Source organism: Ambystoma mexicanum, chromosome 5p (assembly GCF_040938575.1).
Source record: "Ambystoma mexicanum isolate Mex_15411 chromosome 5p, UKY_AmexF1_1, whole genome shotgun sequence".
Taxonomy (NCBI): Eukaryota; Metazoa; Chordata; class Amphibia; order Caudata; family Ambystomatidae; genus Ambystoma; species Ambystoma mexicanum.
Genome location: NC_090930.1, coordinates 1,026,912,936 through 1,026,926,448, shown reverse-complemented (window position 1 = coordinate 1,026,926,448; position 13,513 = coordinate 1,026,912,936). Strand labels below are relative to the sequence as shown.

The following is a 13,513-nucleotide window of genomic DNA, read 5'->3' as shown; positions in this document are numbered from 1 at the left end:
TCAGGATGATATAGTTTTAACCAGTACTCGTGGTTCCCTTCCCCAAGTTCCAAATAGCACAGTTCCAAAGACAAAAGAGTTTTGAGACTCAGTCCTCAAATCAATAAGTGGGTTAAGCCTCAGTATTCCCTTCCCCAAGACTCAGTTTCAATGTCACACTAGACACAGTCTTTTTTAAGTTCTGCACCACACTTGCACCCTCTTGGTATAATTGGTCTTTGTACAAATATCTTGACTGATAGTTAAACTTCAGAGTTGCAGTTCATTCAGCTTTCAAAGTAAATTTGTATTATGTACAATTGTCTTCCACTTTATTATTTAATATGCCTTTCTTTGATTCACTGTTAAAGTTCAGCTTCAAGGTTCCATTCACACTAAGGTTCAGCATATAGTGAGTTTACTTGTAGTGTTAAAGTTCCATTCACTTTAAAGTTCAGTATTTACTGGTTTCACTTAAATTCAAAGTTCTGTTCACTTGAAAGTTCAGCATATTTGGATTTTACTTGGATTGAAGTTTCATTCATTTCCGAGTTTGGTATGTGGTGGTTTTATTTGAATTTAAAGCTCCATTAAAATTTGAGCCCTATTTGTAAAAGTTCTGCTTATTTATTAAGTTTTCCTTCAGGTCAGAATTCAAGAACCATAAGGTTGTATTTGTTAAGGTTTTCATTCAGTACGCCCGTTATTTAATATCTTTGTAGGTTGCCTTTAATGAAGTGCCCAGCACTGGGAGACTTTTGAAAGCATGACGACTCCACAAAAAAGTATTCTTAATAGTTCAATAGGTGGGGGGCGCTGTTGTGCTAGATTCACGATGGCTGCATGAGCCCACAGCTCTGACAGCCTGATTACTTTGCATTGCTCGAAATCTACCCTGAATGCATTTCTTCTGGCTGATACCTGTGCAGCTGACAGTTTAAGTGTTGTGGTGCCCATGGCTCCAGTTTGGGACCTGGAGGGACCTGCCTTCGGCTCACTACACGCTCCGGTCCACAGCATGTGCTGGTGCCTCCTGCGGCTGCCGTGGGTTGTGCCTGTCTGGTGGGCCCGGGTCTGTGGCGCACGCCGTTGTCTCAGACGGCTGCCACGGGCTGTGCTGGTCCACTCAGCCCCACATGCGGTGCGGTGCCAGATGACTATCCGAGCATGGACGCCCACTACTTAATCTAGGGCTGTGCGGCTCCCTAGCCCTTCTTGGCTGGGCGGTGTGTGCAGCTGGCGCGGCGTGTGAGACTATACTTTGTGGCCCCCGGGAGAGCGGCGGTGAGCAGAGCTCAGCCTCAGACCCCTGTCTCCTATCCGGCACGGAGGTGCCACATTGCCTCGCCCACCGCCTCTGCCTGAACATCTGCTTGCTCGCAGCCACCCATGTACTCGCAGCCACCCCTGTACTCAGGATTCCATTGAGACCGGCTGGGCGGGTGACACCAGAGTGTGCCGTGCCCCCCACCTGGGGGTGCAGTTTAAATTGAGGGAGTGCTTGCCTGCTCTCCCCCCTCCCTGGCCGACGGAGCCTTGCTGAGCGCAGAAATAGTGGCTCGCCTTCATCACCCAAGCAGGGCCTGCCTCATCCCCTGAAGCTTGATCCCCGACCTCCACCCGACGCGAGCAGCTAAGTGAATGGAAGGGAATGCCAGAAGTCCTTGCTAAGGAGACCGCTGATATAGGGCTGACGCTGTGTGAAATCACGTTCCTGGGCCCCTAAGCCTCGCTTGGGGCTGGAATGGGGGGCATTCTCATCTACTTGCTGCACCAGGGACTGGCCTAAACTAAGGTTACACCTACACGGGACAACTGCTGTGGCCCACAGAGCGGCCAACAATGGTGTGACACATGAACCCCGTGTCTTACCTCGAGCAGTATAATCTACCTGGTCCTGCTGCCCTACCAGTTTTGGCCCTGGCTCTGCGCTGGGACTGACCCCTTCTGGGGGTGAAACCTGCAGCCATCGGCCCTCAGAGGGTGTTGTTCGGAAGCTGTGACTTGCTACCCGGGAGTGGCGTGGTGACACTTGTTGGCACCGGTCAGTGAGTGAATAGGGTGCCCCCAACCTCTGGCCCCTTGCCTGGACATAGCGTAACCATCCCTCTAGTCCTGCTGGCAACGTCACCATCCCACATAATCCGCTGCTTTGCAACGGGAGTCCCCGACGCTTGTGGTGCATTGCTGGGCCTGTTCTCTTATGGCCAGTGGTGGGGCCTCCGGGGTGCTGTTGAGGGGACCGTAGGCGATCCGCACTGTGGAAGGTAGCCCATAATACTGACGTTGGCTGTTGCCCCATTTGCACGTCTGCTGCACTCCATCCCTCCCCTGGCTGTTGTACCTGTGTGCCCCCACTCATACTCTGGCCCGCTCAGACTCTGGGGATCGAGCTGGGTGTAGTCTCCGCCCTGCCTACCGTAAACAGTACCCTATTCCCCCACCCTGTTGAACGATAGTCATTACCCTAGGATACCATGACCAAGGGGGTGGGCAGGAAACAGCTCGATGAACATGCTTACTAAAGTAATGCCAAAGCTCGCTGAGGACCCCTGGCGAAACTGATGTCCTCCCTTCTACATCGAGTGAACCCACTGAGCTTCAGAGGATGATGGACTACATGCGGGAAGGGTTCACAACATTGCACACTAAACTTGATGACATGAGTGGGACGATCAGCTCAAGCAAGGCCCGCATGGAAAAGACTGATTCCCGTGTCAGGAAGGTGGAGGCTAGGGTAAGCTCAACCGAGGATAGCATCACAACACTCGGGTCCAAAATGACCACGCTGACTAGACAAGACCATTCCGTAAGCAAAAAGAATGAGGATTTGGAGTCCAGACCGAGGCGCAATAACCTGCACATAATCGGGGTGCCAGAAGACAAGATTGAGTGGCCCATTGAGGAGTTTGTGGAGCGTATCCTGCTTTCCCTGTTAGACGGCTCCAAGCTGTCCCTACAATTTGCGATCGAAAAGGCCCATCGATCCCTAGCTGCGAAACCCAAACCTTGACCCAGAATAGCTTGGGTTCTTAATCATCGCGACGGGGATGCACTGCTGCGTGCGGCTAGGGCCAAGGGTGAACTGATGTTGGGGTCTGCCAGCATCCACCTTTATCCTGACTTCTCTGTAGCCAGTCAACAGGAACGCAAAACCTTTCCAGCAGCCAAGAAACGGCTCAGCGAGCTGGGAGTTAAATACTCTATGTTGTACCCTGCAAGACTTAGAGTCGAACATGCTGATAAAACCTATTTCTTTACCATTGCAGAGGAGGCCTCCAGGTTCATCGATGACCAATTCCCGGGCTGACCACTGGGAGCCCGTCATAATGTCCTGCGATCTCACCGGTTGCTTGTTAGAAGAGGACTCGTATGGCCTCCCAAAGGCATCATATCTGGTCTTCGTTAAGATTATTGATAGTTGAAATGAGCAGTTTATTACGCTCGTTATGTCTCCCGTCTTGCTGAAGTTGGTCTTGATCGACACGCAGCCCCCAAGCAGAGTTGCAACTGTTTTTGGTGTTGGTTGAATAATGACCAGGGATTCACTCCCCTAATTGGGAGCGCGGTGGGGTTGGGGGAGGGTTTGAGGGGACAAAAGTTAAAAAGTATGCGTGGCTTGCAAACTGGTGGACGAGATGCATCTCATTTTAGATCCGATTATGCTGAATGATTCCATATCCTGGCCCTGACCAGGCTTCAGATACCATATGAGATTGTGCTCATAAGCTGGAATGTCATAGGATTAGGCAACCCTATGAAGATGCGCAAATTGCAACTCTATGTTGAACACCACAAAGTCTGTGTTCTCTTTTTGCAAGAAACACATGCTTGTGGGAAGCTGTGACAGGTTTTCTAAGTCATGGGGTGTGCATCGCTATTATACCACTTATTCCACTCAGAGCCGTGCAGTGATGACCCTAGTACATAAGTCCCTTATATACACTCACAAGGCAGCACATGTAGATCCGCTGGGGCGATATGTCTTAGTACATGGCGTCTTGATGGAGCGGGAGGTTATTCTCCTGAATATATATGGTCCAAATGTAGAGCACCCGGAATTTTATTCCCAGCTGACCGCCCTACTGGCTCGCTTTCCCCTAGTTCCCCTATTATGGAGCAGGGGTGGTTTTTAATGCCATAGTTGATACCAACCTCGATAGATCTAGTACTATGGCCCAACAGCTAACCAGGGCTACTAAGACCATTTAAGATGTGCAGAGCTCTCAGGGTGTTGTCGACGTATGGAGATTGTTACATCCGCTATCATAGGAGTTTTCCTTCTACTCCACGGTGCACGACTCACACTCGTGGATCGACAGGTGGTTAATCTCAGATTCCCTGGTTGGGCATGTTGTACGGGTGCTGATCCTACCCAGGACCTTCTCCGACCATTCGCCGGTCATGTTGGCACTGACCTGGGTGGATGGTCACGAGTGTCACGATCATGTAAACCCGAGCCAAATGCACTGCTGGATCCTGTTTTTGAGACTGAGATTGGATCTCGTATTGATGAATACTTTGAGATTAAAGCCGGGACTGTGGACTCCCAGGCTACTCTATGAAGGGCCTTTAAAGCCTACATCCGTGGTGTGGCCCAGGCAAAGGAATCGGGGATCCTCAAAGCAATCTGCTGGTCCATCCACGAGAACAAGGGTCTACTTGGGTGCCTGGAAACGCAGTACGCCTCAACCCCGTCCACCGTCAGACTCTGCGAAATCGGAGATGCCCTGGACACCTTCAGGGAGCACGTGAACCGGGAACGAAGGTTCCTGGACGACCCTTGCACTGCGAGACAATACGTTGAGGGAGAACGCCCCGCCAGGCTACTGGCCAGACTGGTCCGACAAGAGAGTGGCAAGCTGCATATTCCCTTGATCGAAGGAGCGGACGGAACTCTAGTCCATACCACTCCTCACGTGAACCTGGAGTTTCACTCCTTCTACGAAACTCTATGCGCAAACAGCGATACAGCTCCTGCCCCCGACATTGAGGCATTTCTTGATGGACTCACACTTTTGTTGTTATTTGACAAGGCCAGAGAGACAGTGGACCGCCTAATATCCAAGGCTGAGATACTGAGAGCCATTGATTCACTCTCGACTGGGAAAGCGCCTGGCTCTCACGCCTCGCCATAGATCTTTATAAATGCTATGGGGGAAGCCTGGTACCCCGATTGTCTGCCTTGTGGGAGGAATCATGTGCAGCTGGGAAGCTACCTCTCATGCTGCGTGAATTGGTTATTACAGTGCTGCTGAAGCCAGACAAACCAGCCACACAGTGTGGCTCCAATCTACCCCTCTCTCTGATAAACAGCGATGTAAAGATCTTCGCTAAGGTCCTGGCCCTACGGCCTGCTCCATATATGAAGTTTATCATTCACCCCGACCAGGCTGGGTTTATACCAGGACTCTGCACAGCACTTAACCTACAGCATCTCTTCAACATCTTGGCCTGCGTGGACCTGGAGGAACAAGCAGTTGCAGCGGCATTGGACATGCAAAATGCCTTCCACTCGGTTTCCTGGCGGTTCTTGTGGGCTGTGCTGGAAAAAAGCAACTTTGGCCCCTGTTTCATCTCATGGGTAAATCTGCTGTATGCCTTCCCAGTGCCCCGGGTGTCCACCAACGGCCTCCAGTCTGCCCAGTTCTGCATTGGCCATTCTCGCGCATGATTCTTGCAATAGCCATCAAACCCCTGGCGGACAGAATTTGTCAGAGACATGCACATAGGGGCGTGCGATTCACCGGGGAGCCTGAGATGATCTCAATCTACGCAGATGATGCAATGCTCTACATACGCAGCCCTGATGAGAACCTTGCACCAATCATGCAAGATGTCCTTCTCTTTGGCACTCTCTCCCGGCTCAAGGTTAATTGCACAAAGTCCAAACTGTTCCCACTAACGGACGCCACCGAGGCCCCACGCGATCTTCTTGGGTTCAACTGGTCCCAGTCAGAGATGACATATCTGGGGATGGTTGTCACGTGCCACCAAACCACACTGTACAAACAAAATTATGGAGGTTACTTGACAGTGCTTGTGCGGTTGGGCGAAACTGCCAATCACAGTGGCTGGACGAGTCGCACTTATGAAAATCATAGCTCTCTCACAGTTGCTATAAAGATTTCTGAAAGTACCACTCTGACCAGGGGTTGAGATGTTTTAAAAACTCGCCTAAGCAATTAACAGCTTCCTGTGGCACTCTGGAGCGGTCTGGCTTAAGTGGGACACACTGGCGAGACCATATGATCAAGGAGGATTTGCTGCCCCAAACTTCGAAAGATGTTGGATTGCAGCCCAGGCTTACTATGCAGCGCACTGGTATTACCAAGACAATCCTCACATCCATCTCAAACTAGAACGGCAAGCAGCAGGATCCCAAGACATCCGCTCCTTGATCCTTCCCCCACTGACCCATCAACTTGGAGCTACAGACCCTGTTGGGGTCACGATATCTGCATGGGGCAAGATTTCGAAACTGATTGGTGTTCCTCACCGGTTCCATGGCGGCCTCTGACTGTGGAACCTTCTGCCGCGGGCCCCAGTGATGGACAGAATGACTGCAAGCAAATGGTAGGAGGCCAGATTCGGCCACCTCCGAGATGTGTATGTGCTGGGGTCCTTCACAGAATGGCAAGACTTTCCCATACCCCTGAAGACACTCCCCTCCCGCTGGCTGAACTATGTGGGCCTGCATCATATGCTCAAAGATAGGTGGCAGGAGTTTCCCTCACTTCGCCCTGATGACTCAATGTTGACTATGGTTATGGAGGCACTACGACTCGTGGGAGAATATCCAAACTATATGGGCTCCTGCATCAATGGGCATGCCAATCACTAGATAGGCTCTGCGAAGCCTGGAGCAGGGACCTGGGGATCGACATAACAGACAAGGGATGAGAATCAATGTGTACCCGCACCAATGAAATATCCTACAATTCAAGATTCCGCCTAATCCAATTTTAAATACTACATAGATACCACTATACCCCTGCCAGACTGCACCGTATATCACTGGAGCGCTCCTCTAAGTATCTGAGATGTAATACAGATAATGCAAGGTATATTCACATGCTCTGGTCCTGCCCGAACATTGCTGCCTTCTGGGAAGGGGTGTGTGAGGCGGTGTCTGAGATGCTTGAGTGCGCTGTTGTACCATGCCCTATGTCTTCTTTGTTCCATGAGTTCCCACAGATTTGTGGCAATCATAGGAAGCTAGCCGGCCTCTGCATAATATTGGCAGTATTCTGCATTACTATGGCTGCGCCCTGGCACCCCCACTATAAGACAATGGCTGCATGCAGTCACGTGGGCTTTGGACAGGGAGGAACGTTGGGCCGAACTGCAACCAGCGACCAGTAGGCCAGCAGACATATGGTCTTGCTTCCGCATCTACCTGCAATCATTGAACAGTGACAATGCTGAAAGTGAAGCCCCCCCCCCCATTCACCCTCTGAAATGTAAGGTTGAATGGTTGATCGCTACTTGACGTCTGTCTGGTCTTTATGTAATGAAATGTACATGATGTCAGTATAGAACTTTGTGGGATTGAATTGTGATTAATGTACTTACAGAGTATCTTCTTTCACCTGATTGTTAAGTCAAGCAAGTTAAATAAAGTTTATAAAATAGTTCAATAGTTAACAAGGATTCAAACCGGAGCCCTTTGAAAGTGTGTTCCGTCAAACACGTGATCACTCTGATACAAAATAATCCTCTATGAAAGTTCATAAACGTGCATACCAGGTTTTCTCCTTTGATTGAAACTCACCAGTTTCCAGCAGTGCAGGTAGCTCGGCCTTCAGTTCTCCGCATCATAATTCTGCCTCCTGCCCCTCAGGCACTCCTGTGTCAGCTTCTGTCCACAGGAGAACGAGAACTTTGAACACTGGGGAAAGGGGCAGCCTCTCTGCACAGCTCCCTTCACGACGTTCGATCGGTTCCATGGAGCCCCAGCTCCCATGCCACACTTCCATTAACTGTCGGCGTGCTTCACATACACGGTTCCCTGCGGCTTCTCTTGGCCTCTCTTGGCCTCTCTGCTGCTGCGTCAACACCACTACCTGTCATGGCCACTGGGCAAGGACCACTAGTTCCATCATCTAAAGGGTCCAGGTGGACCCAGTCCTGGCACCTTTGGCACCAGGCTCATGAGAAAGTGTGCTCTGCACACTTTATTTCTGGTGCAGGTGTTATTTCCTTCCCTGCAGGTTCCCCATGTGCATCCAGGCCGGCGTGTCCATAGGGAAACATTGGACTACAATCCTCTGGGAGTGGCAAGGTGGGGCCACAAGGCAGAGCCAAGGGGGCATGGCTGGGGCCAGGCTATTTAAGCCTGCCCCGCCCGCATGCAAGTGCTTTGCGTTAGTCTGCTTTTAGCAGCATAACGCTCACCGCCGGCTGAAGCGATCTTACCCGATTTCAGCAATACCATCGCTTGAAGCGCAGCTTACCTGACTCCAGCAACATCATCTCCTGTGCGCATTTTACCTGATTCCAGCAATACCATCACTTGAAGCGCAGCTTACCTGACTCTCGCAATCCCATCGCCTGCAGCGCATCTTACCTGATTCCAGCAGTCATCGCAGTCGAGGCGCATCCTCACCTGTTCCGGCTGTCAAATCTACGCAGGAGCTCATCTCTCCCAACAGCCTCGCGGATCCATCCATCCATCCAGCAATCGCCGGCAAGTCTCTGGATAGCTGCCTCTCGTCAAACGTCGCCAGGCGATCCCTGCGGGGAAAAAAGGACAAACAAGGTTACAAACAACATAAAGACTTAACACTAAGGTTGCGCACAACTTATCCTTCATGCTTGACCTTAGATCCCAACTTACTTTCTACTGGGGACCTCGTAAACTCTTCTGGTCTCCATTGGGACTCGCTCCCAACACCGCGACTCCGCTGGGCCCTTCATCACCTACTGGGGAGAAAGAAAGACATTACAAGTTTTACGGACAATAATCATGAAAAAAAGACATTGCGAAAGAAGACACGGACAATAATCATTGTTAAGGAACACTTACCTTTGAAGTGGATCAGCCACAGCCGGTCTGGACTGCCACGCACACGGACCAGTGAAGGAACTAGGTCCATTAAAGGCAGCCCTGCAGTTGAGAAGCAGGACGGAGAGTTCATCCTCATAAATAAGCAGGTGAGACCATATGGGTGGACGCATGCTGACCTCATTCTGGGAAGAAGGGTTCGAGGGAAATCATAGTCCAACTACAGCATTCTCACTGCCTCTCGTATTCTCTCAGGGGCACTGTCTGCAACCAGCGCAGTCCACATTAGAGAGGAGCTGAGGAAGAAGCCTGAGCCAGGGGATCCAAGTACAGGGAGGGCTGCAACCGTGCCCCAATGCCCCCGCAGAGACCAGGTGAGCATAACACTACCTCTCTCTCTGTTTCTTCATTGAAGCTCCTTATATACACCTGCAGCCCCTTGAGAGGCAAATATCCAATTGGACCTGCCTGACCATAATTAAAGGGACATGCCTGACCCTGACAGTTCTCAACAGGAATCTTCCTCGTCCAAGTACCAGAGTGGTAAAAGCACCTAGTCTTCACTACTCCTGGTTGCCTCTTCTTCATCCCTGCGCTGTCAATGGTCATATCTGAGGAAGCCAGGGGAGCCAACTCACAATAAGCCATGAAGGTTTGGCAAGGGCTGGGTTGGTCGAATCGAGGTTGTTGGACCGAAGTCAAAAGGTTTGCGGCGGAATTGTCCGTGGTCTATTCTGCCACAAATCTGTTTGACCTTTGGTGAAACAACCCAAATCCCTGTGCCAGAAGCCTCCTCATACTAATCCCCCCTCCCCTACCTAACTTCACGCCGGCTGCCGGTGCTTCTTCTACAGCCCTGCAGCGTCAGCACCGTCCCTTTTTCATTTATTTACATATGTTTTTGTTCTTTTTTTTTTATTCCCCCGCTTCCAATGTCAAGAATGCAGGGTGCACCCCTGAAGCACATAATACTGAACATGGAGTGTGGGGGACACCCCCGCAGCCACCGCTCATGTTTGGTATTTTGGGCTTCGAACAAATGGTACTCCCCGAATTCGGTAAAAAAACGTCCATACAGACATTTTGATTCAAGCAAATTGGGTATTACCGGGTTGGTCGTTAGTAGGTAAAGGGGGGATACCATGCCTCTCCCAATGGCATTCCAGTCCCCTCCACCCAGGTGATCCTCTTTCACTTGTCCACCCCCAGGGTCAGGATCCAAAAGCAACGGCCTTTCCCTGGCCACTTGCTTAGAGTATCCAAGGGGTCTAGGAGTGAGCATACCCTCAGATTTCTCACAATATATAGAAAGAAAAAGAAGAGCGCAATATGGAGAGAGAAAGAGAAGAGAAAGAAAGGTTAAAAGGGACGATGGAAATAGAAAATTGAAAGACAAAAGAAACATGCAATGTGTGAAAAATCAGTGTGAAATGAAAAAGAGAGATAGAGAGAAAGAAAAATGGAATGCTATTTATTTATTTGGCATTTGGTTTGTTACAGACATTTGCCAATTCTCATAGCACAGACAATTAAAAGAATTATACAAGCGTTTTTGTGTAAACTGTCAAAAAAACAGTCTCCCATCCTTTTTATGCTGAAATTGCTTAAATAGTTCAATCATGAAAGACTTTAGAGCAATAGATATTCAATCATTATCACCTTTGCACAACAGCTCCCACCACATTTCAGCCTCTAAATTTCAGAACTCGCACATCAGGGCACAAGGAACTTAGTTTCCAGAACCGTCAGTTCAGGGCACATAAGAGTTAGGTGCATTAGCATTTCACTCTGGACTTTGCACAATCTACAAACCTCAGACGTCCCATTTTTCGGGTTGTCAGCACTTGATTTGTTAAAAAAAGATTCAATCTAATATGTAGCAGCAAATTTCAGTGATAGGGGCTGGGACATTTTCTCAAATATTTTGGGACCACACTAATTAATTTAGTATCAGTTGTTATGAGACCATGGGGATTATGTTTCTGTGTGTGTTCAACAATTTTTATCCAATCCCAGTCCCACACTTTTCTTTTGGCTGCATCTGGGTTATTCATATGGAGGTCTAAAATTATATCCACTTTTGTCATTACCGTTACGCACTGGTTGGACCAGAGAGCAAGTACCTGATCTTGGGTCGCTGTAGTATCCAGATGGATGTCATACTGCTTCGGGTGACTTTGCATGGACAGGGCAAAGGACCTCCGAACAACGGCTGCATAGATGGAGATCAGACCCAGTTCCTGTCGTATGAATGATATAGGGACACAACTTGGCAATTTAAAGATTTTTCTCCAGAACAGTCCTTTCAGGTAACTCCATGTCTCCCAAGGAGGGCATAGGGAAGCTTCTGAGCAGTGAGTACAGGTGTTACTTTCTGTCTATAAAACTTAATTACTAGCAACAATGAAAACCTTCCAAATTTTTTGTGGATGTTGGAGCCTTGAGTTGCAAAGTTTTTAGTTTTAGACTTTGGCTCTTTAATACGTGGTGTATCATTTATGCTCAAATTTATGTCTACGTCACGATATCTCATATTAGTCACCTGCATTAGTGTTTGGTTGCCGATTCACCATTGGAAACTTTGGCGTTTCTTCTTCCCTGTTGATTGTAGAATCAGGAAAACTGATTTCAGAGCATTGATTTTTAGTCCATTTGTTTGGATGTAGGTGTTTAGTTTGTCAAGTAGTTTTCTCTGTAGGCTGATCACGGTTTGATCTAGGATGATGAGATCATCGGCGTACAGCATCCATCCGACTGATGATCCTTGAAGTTTCAGAGGGAAGAATCCCTCAGATGACATTAAATGTTGTATATCTGAAATGAAAAGGTTAAATAGTTCTGCTGCAAGAGGGCAGGCCTGTTTCAGACCTTGAAAGGTTGGTATTTGTTTGGTTAGTAGGCCCGATTTATTCAGCCCTATTTGAATTGAGGTTGCTGTATAAAGCGCCTTGATACGATCCAAGATTTCAAATGGGCAACTCAAGTCTTTATTTGGTTCCACAATAAGGCTCTGTCGATGGTGTCGAATGCTTGTGGTCCACTGCAGCTTTATAGATCTTTGTTTTGTCCTTTAAAACTTGTAGTTTGAAGACGTTTAGAATAAACAAATTCGAAGAGCAGCCAACTCCCCTGACACATCCTGTTTGCCTCTGATCAAAGTGACTGGAGAACTTGAACCAGTCTTTTAGCCGGGCAAGGATCAAAGTGGCAAATAGTTTACCCAGGACATCAAGAAGGGCAATTGGGCGGTAACTCTTTGGATCTAATCTGCTGCCTTTTTTATATTTGGGAATAATGGCAGCAGCTCTCCATGAATGTGGAATTTGTTTATTGGTTAGAATTATGTTGAATACGTTTGAGCAAAACAGTGCCCATTCTTCAGGTGCTTTCTTGAGCATAGCATTAGAAAGTCCATCTAGGCCTGGTGCCCTGGAGTTGCTTGATTTTGCGAACAAGGCCTTCAACCGCTTCCTTATTGAATGAGAGCGCCCATGGGAGATTGAGATCTTGTTTCTCTAGAATTACGTCGATAACTGAAAGGCTATATAGTTTGCTAAAAAAGCGCACCCATACATCCTTGTGGATAAGATGACTTTGTAGACTGTTTGCGTCCCATCTAGTTAATTTAACCGTAGCCACAAGGTTCACAAATCGTTGGCTACCAGAGTCCTCAGCATTTGTTCTGCGTCTCTTTGGAGCATTTTGGCTTTATGGTGGTGAACCCAGTCTTTATAACATTGGCAACACCTTTTTATGGATGTGCTCATTTCATTCCCACGCATCAGACGTAAATATCTGATTACGGAATGTGAGAAATAGCATTCCATATATGCTTTCTATGAACGCCGTCATCTTCAATTATATTTAATCACTTCACTTTCGAGGTGAAGAATGCGTTTCATGTAGTCATCAGTCAAGTCAAATATTGGTACTTTGTGAGAGACGCTGTCGCCTCATCAGTGTCCCTAATGTTTGGTTTGAAAATAAAACAGAGAGCGGGAATGATTTAACTGTACAAGGGTTGAGCAGAGGGGGCCTACAGGATAACTCATTTTAGGCTAATTAGGATATTTTTGACAAGGCTACTAATAAAAAACAATTGCGCCACTAGTGACTACTTCATTTATTTCGAAATGAGGCATGTAAACCTTACAGATGCTTCATTTCATCTAAATAAGCTTGCTGAAGTGTGTTGTTTCCTGACACAGCTCTGTGCCTCTGTTATTGCCATTTGTTTGGTATATGCACATGTGCACAGTTAAAAGCATTTCTGACTGTGTATTATACGTCACACAATACTTACTAGATGGCAGCCTGGATAGCACATCCTCCAGAGAAGGCGCAGGCTCATCATTGTCATTAGTCACAGGATAATCATATTTCCATTCTGTAAGGCAAGCAGAGATTATAGATCCCTTTTTATTTGGATTTCATAGGACAGGTTTACCCGTGCTGCGGCTTGATACCAAAAGACAACACATTCCTAAAGATACAGGCTTGAAACCACTCAATCGAGATAATAGCTAT

General features: G+C 48.2%; 1 protein-coding gene across 6 annotated transcripts in view; it reads right to left on the bottom strand.

The window, feature by feature from the left end:
* The window catches only part of ACD (ACD shelterin complex subunit and telomerase recruitment factor), a 1,158,043-nt gene that overhangs the window by 334,978 nt on the left and 809,552 nt on the right, over nucleotides 1-13,513 (bottom strand). For all 6 annotated transcript variants that reach the window (XM_069613510.1, XM_069613508.1, XM_069613512.1 and 3 more), the window contains one exon: nucleotides 13,290-13,373. In XM_069613510.1, coding sequence (XP_069469611.1) covers nucleotides 13,290-13,373 — 84 coding nt within the window. The remainder of the gene's footprint in view (nucleotides 1-13,289; nucleotides 13,374-13,513) is intronic.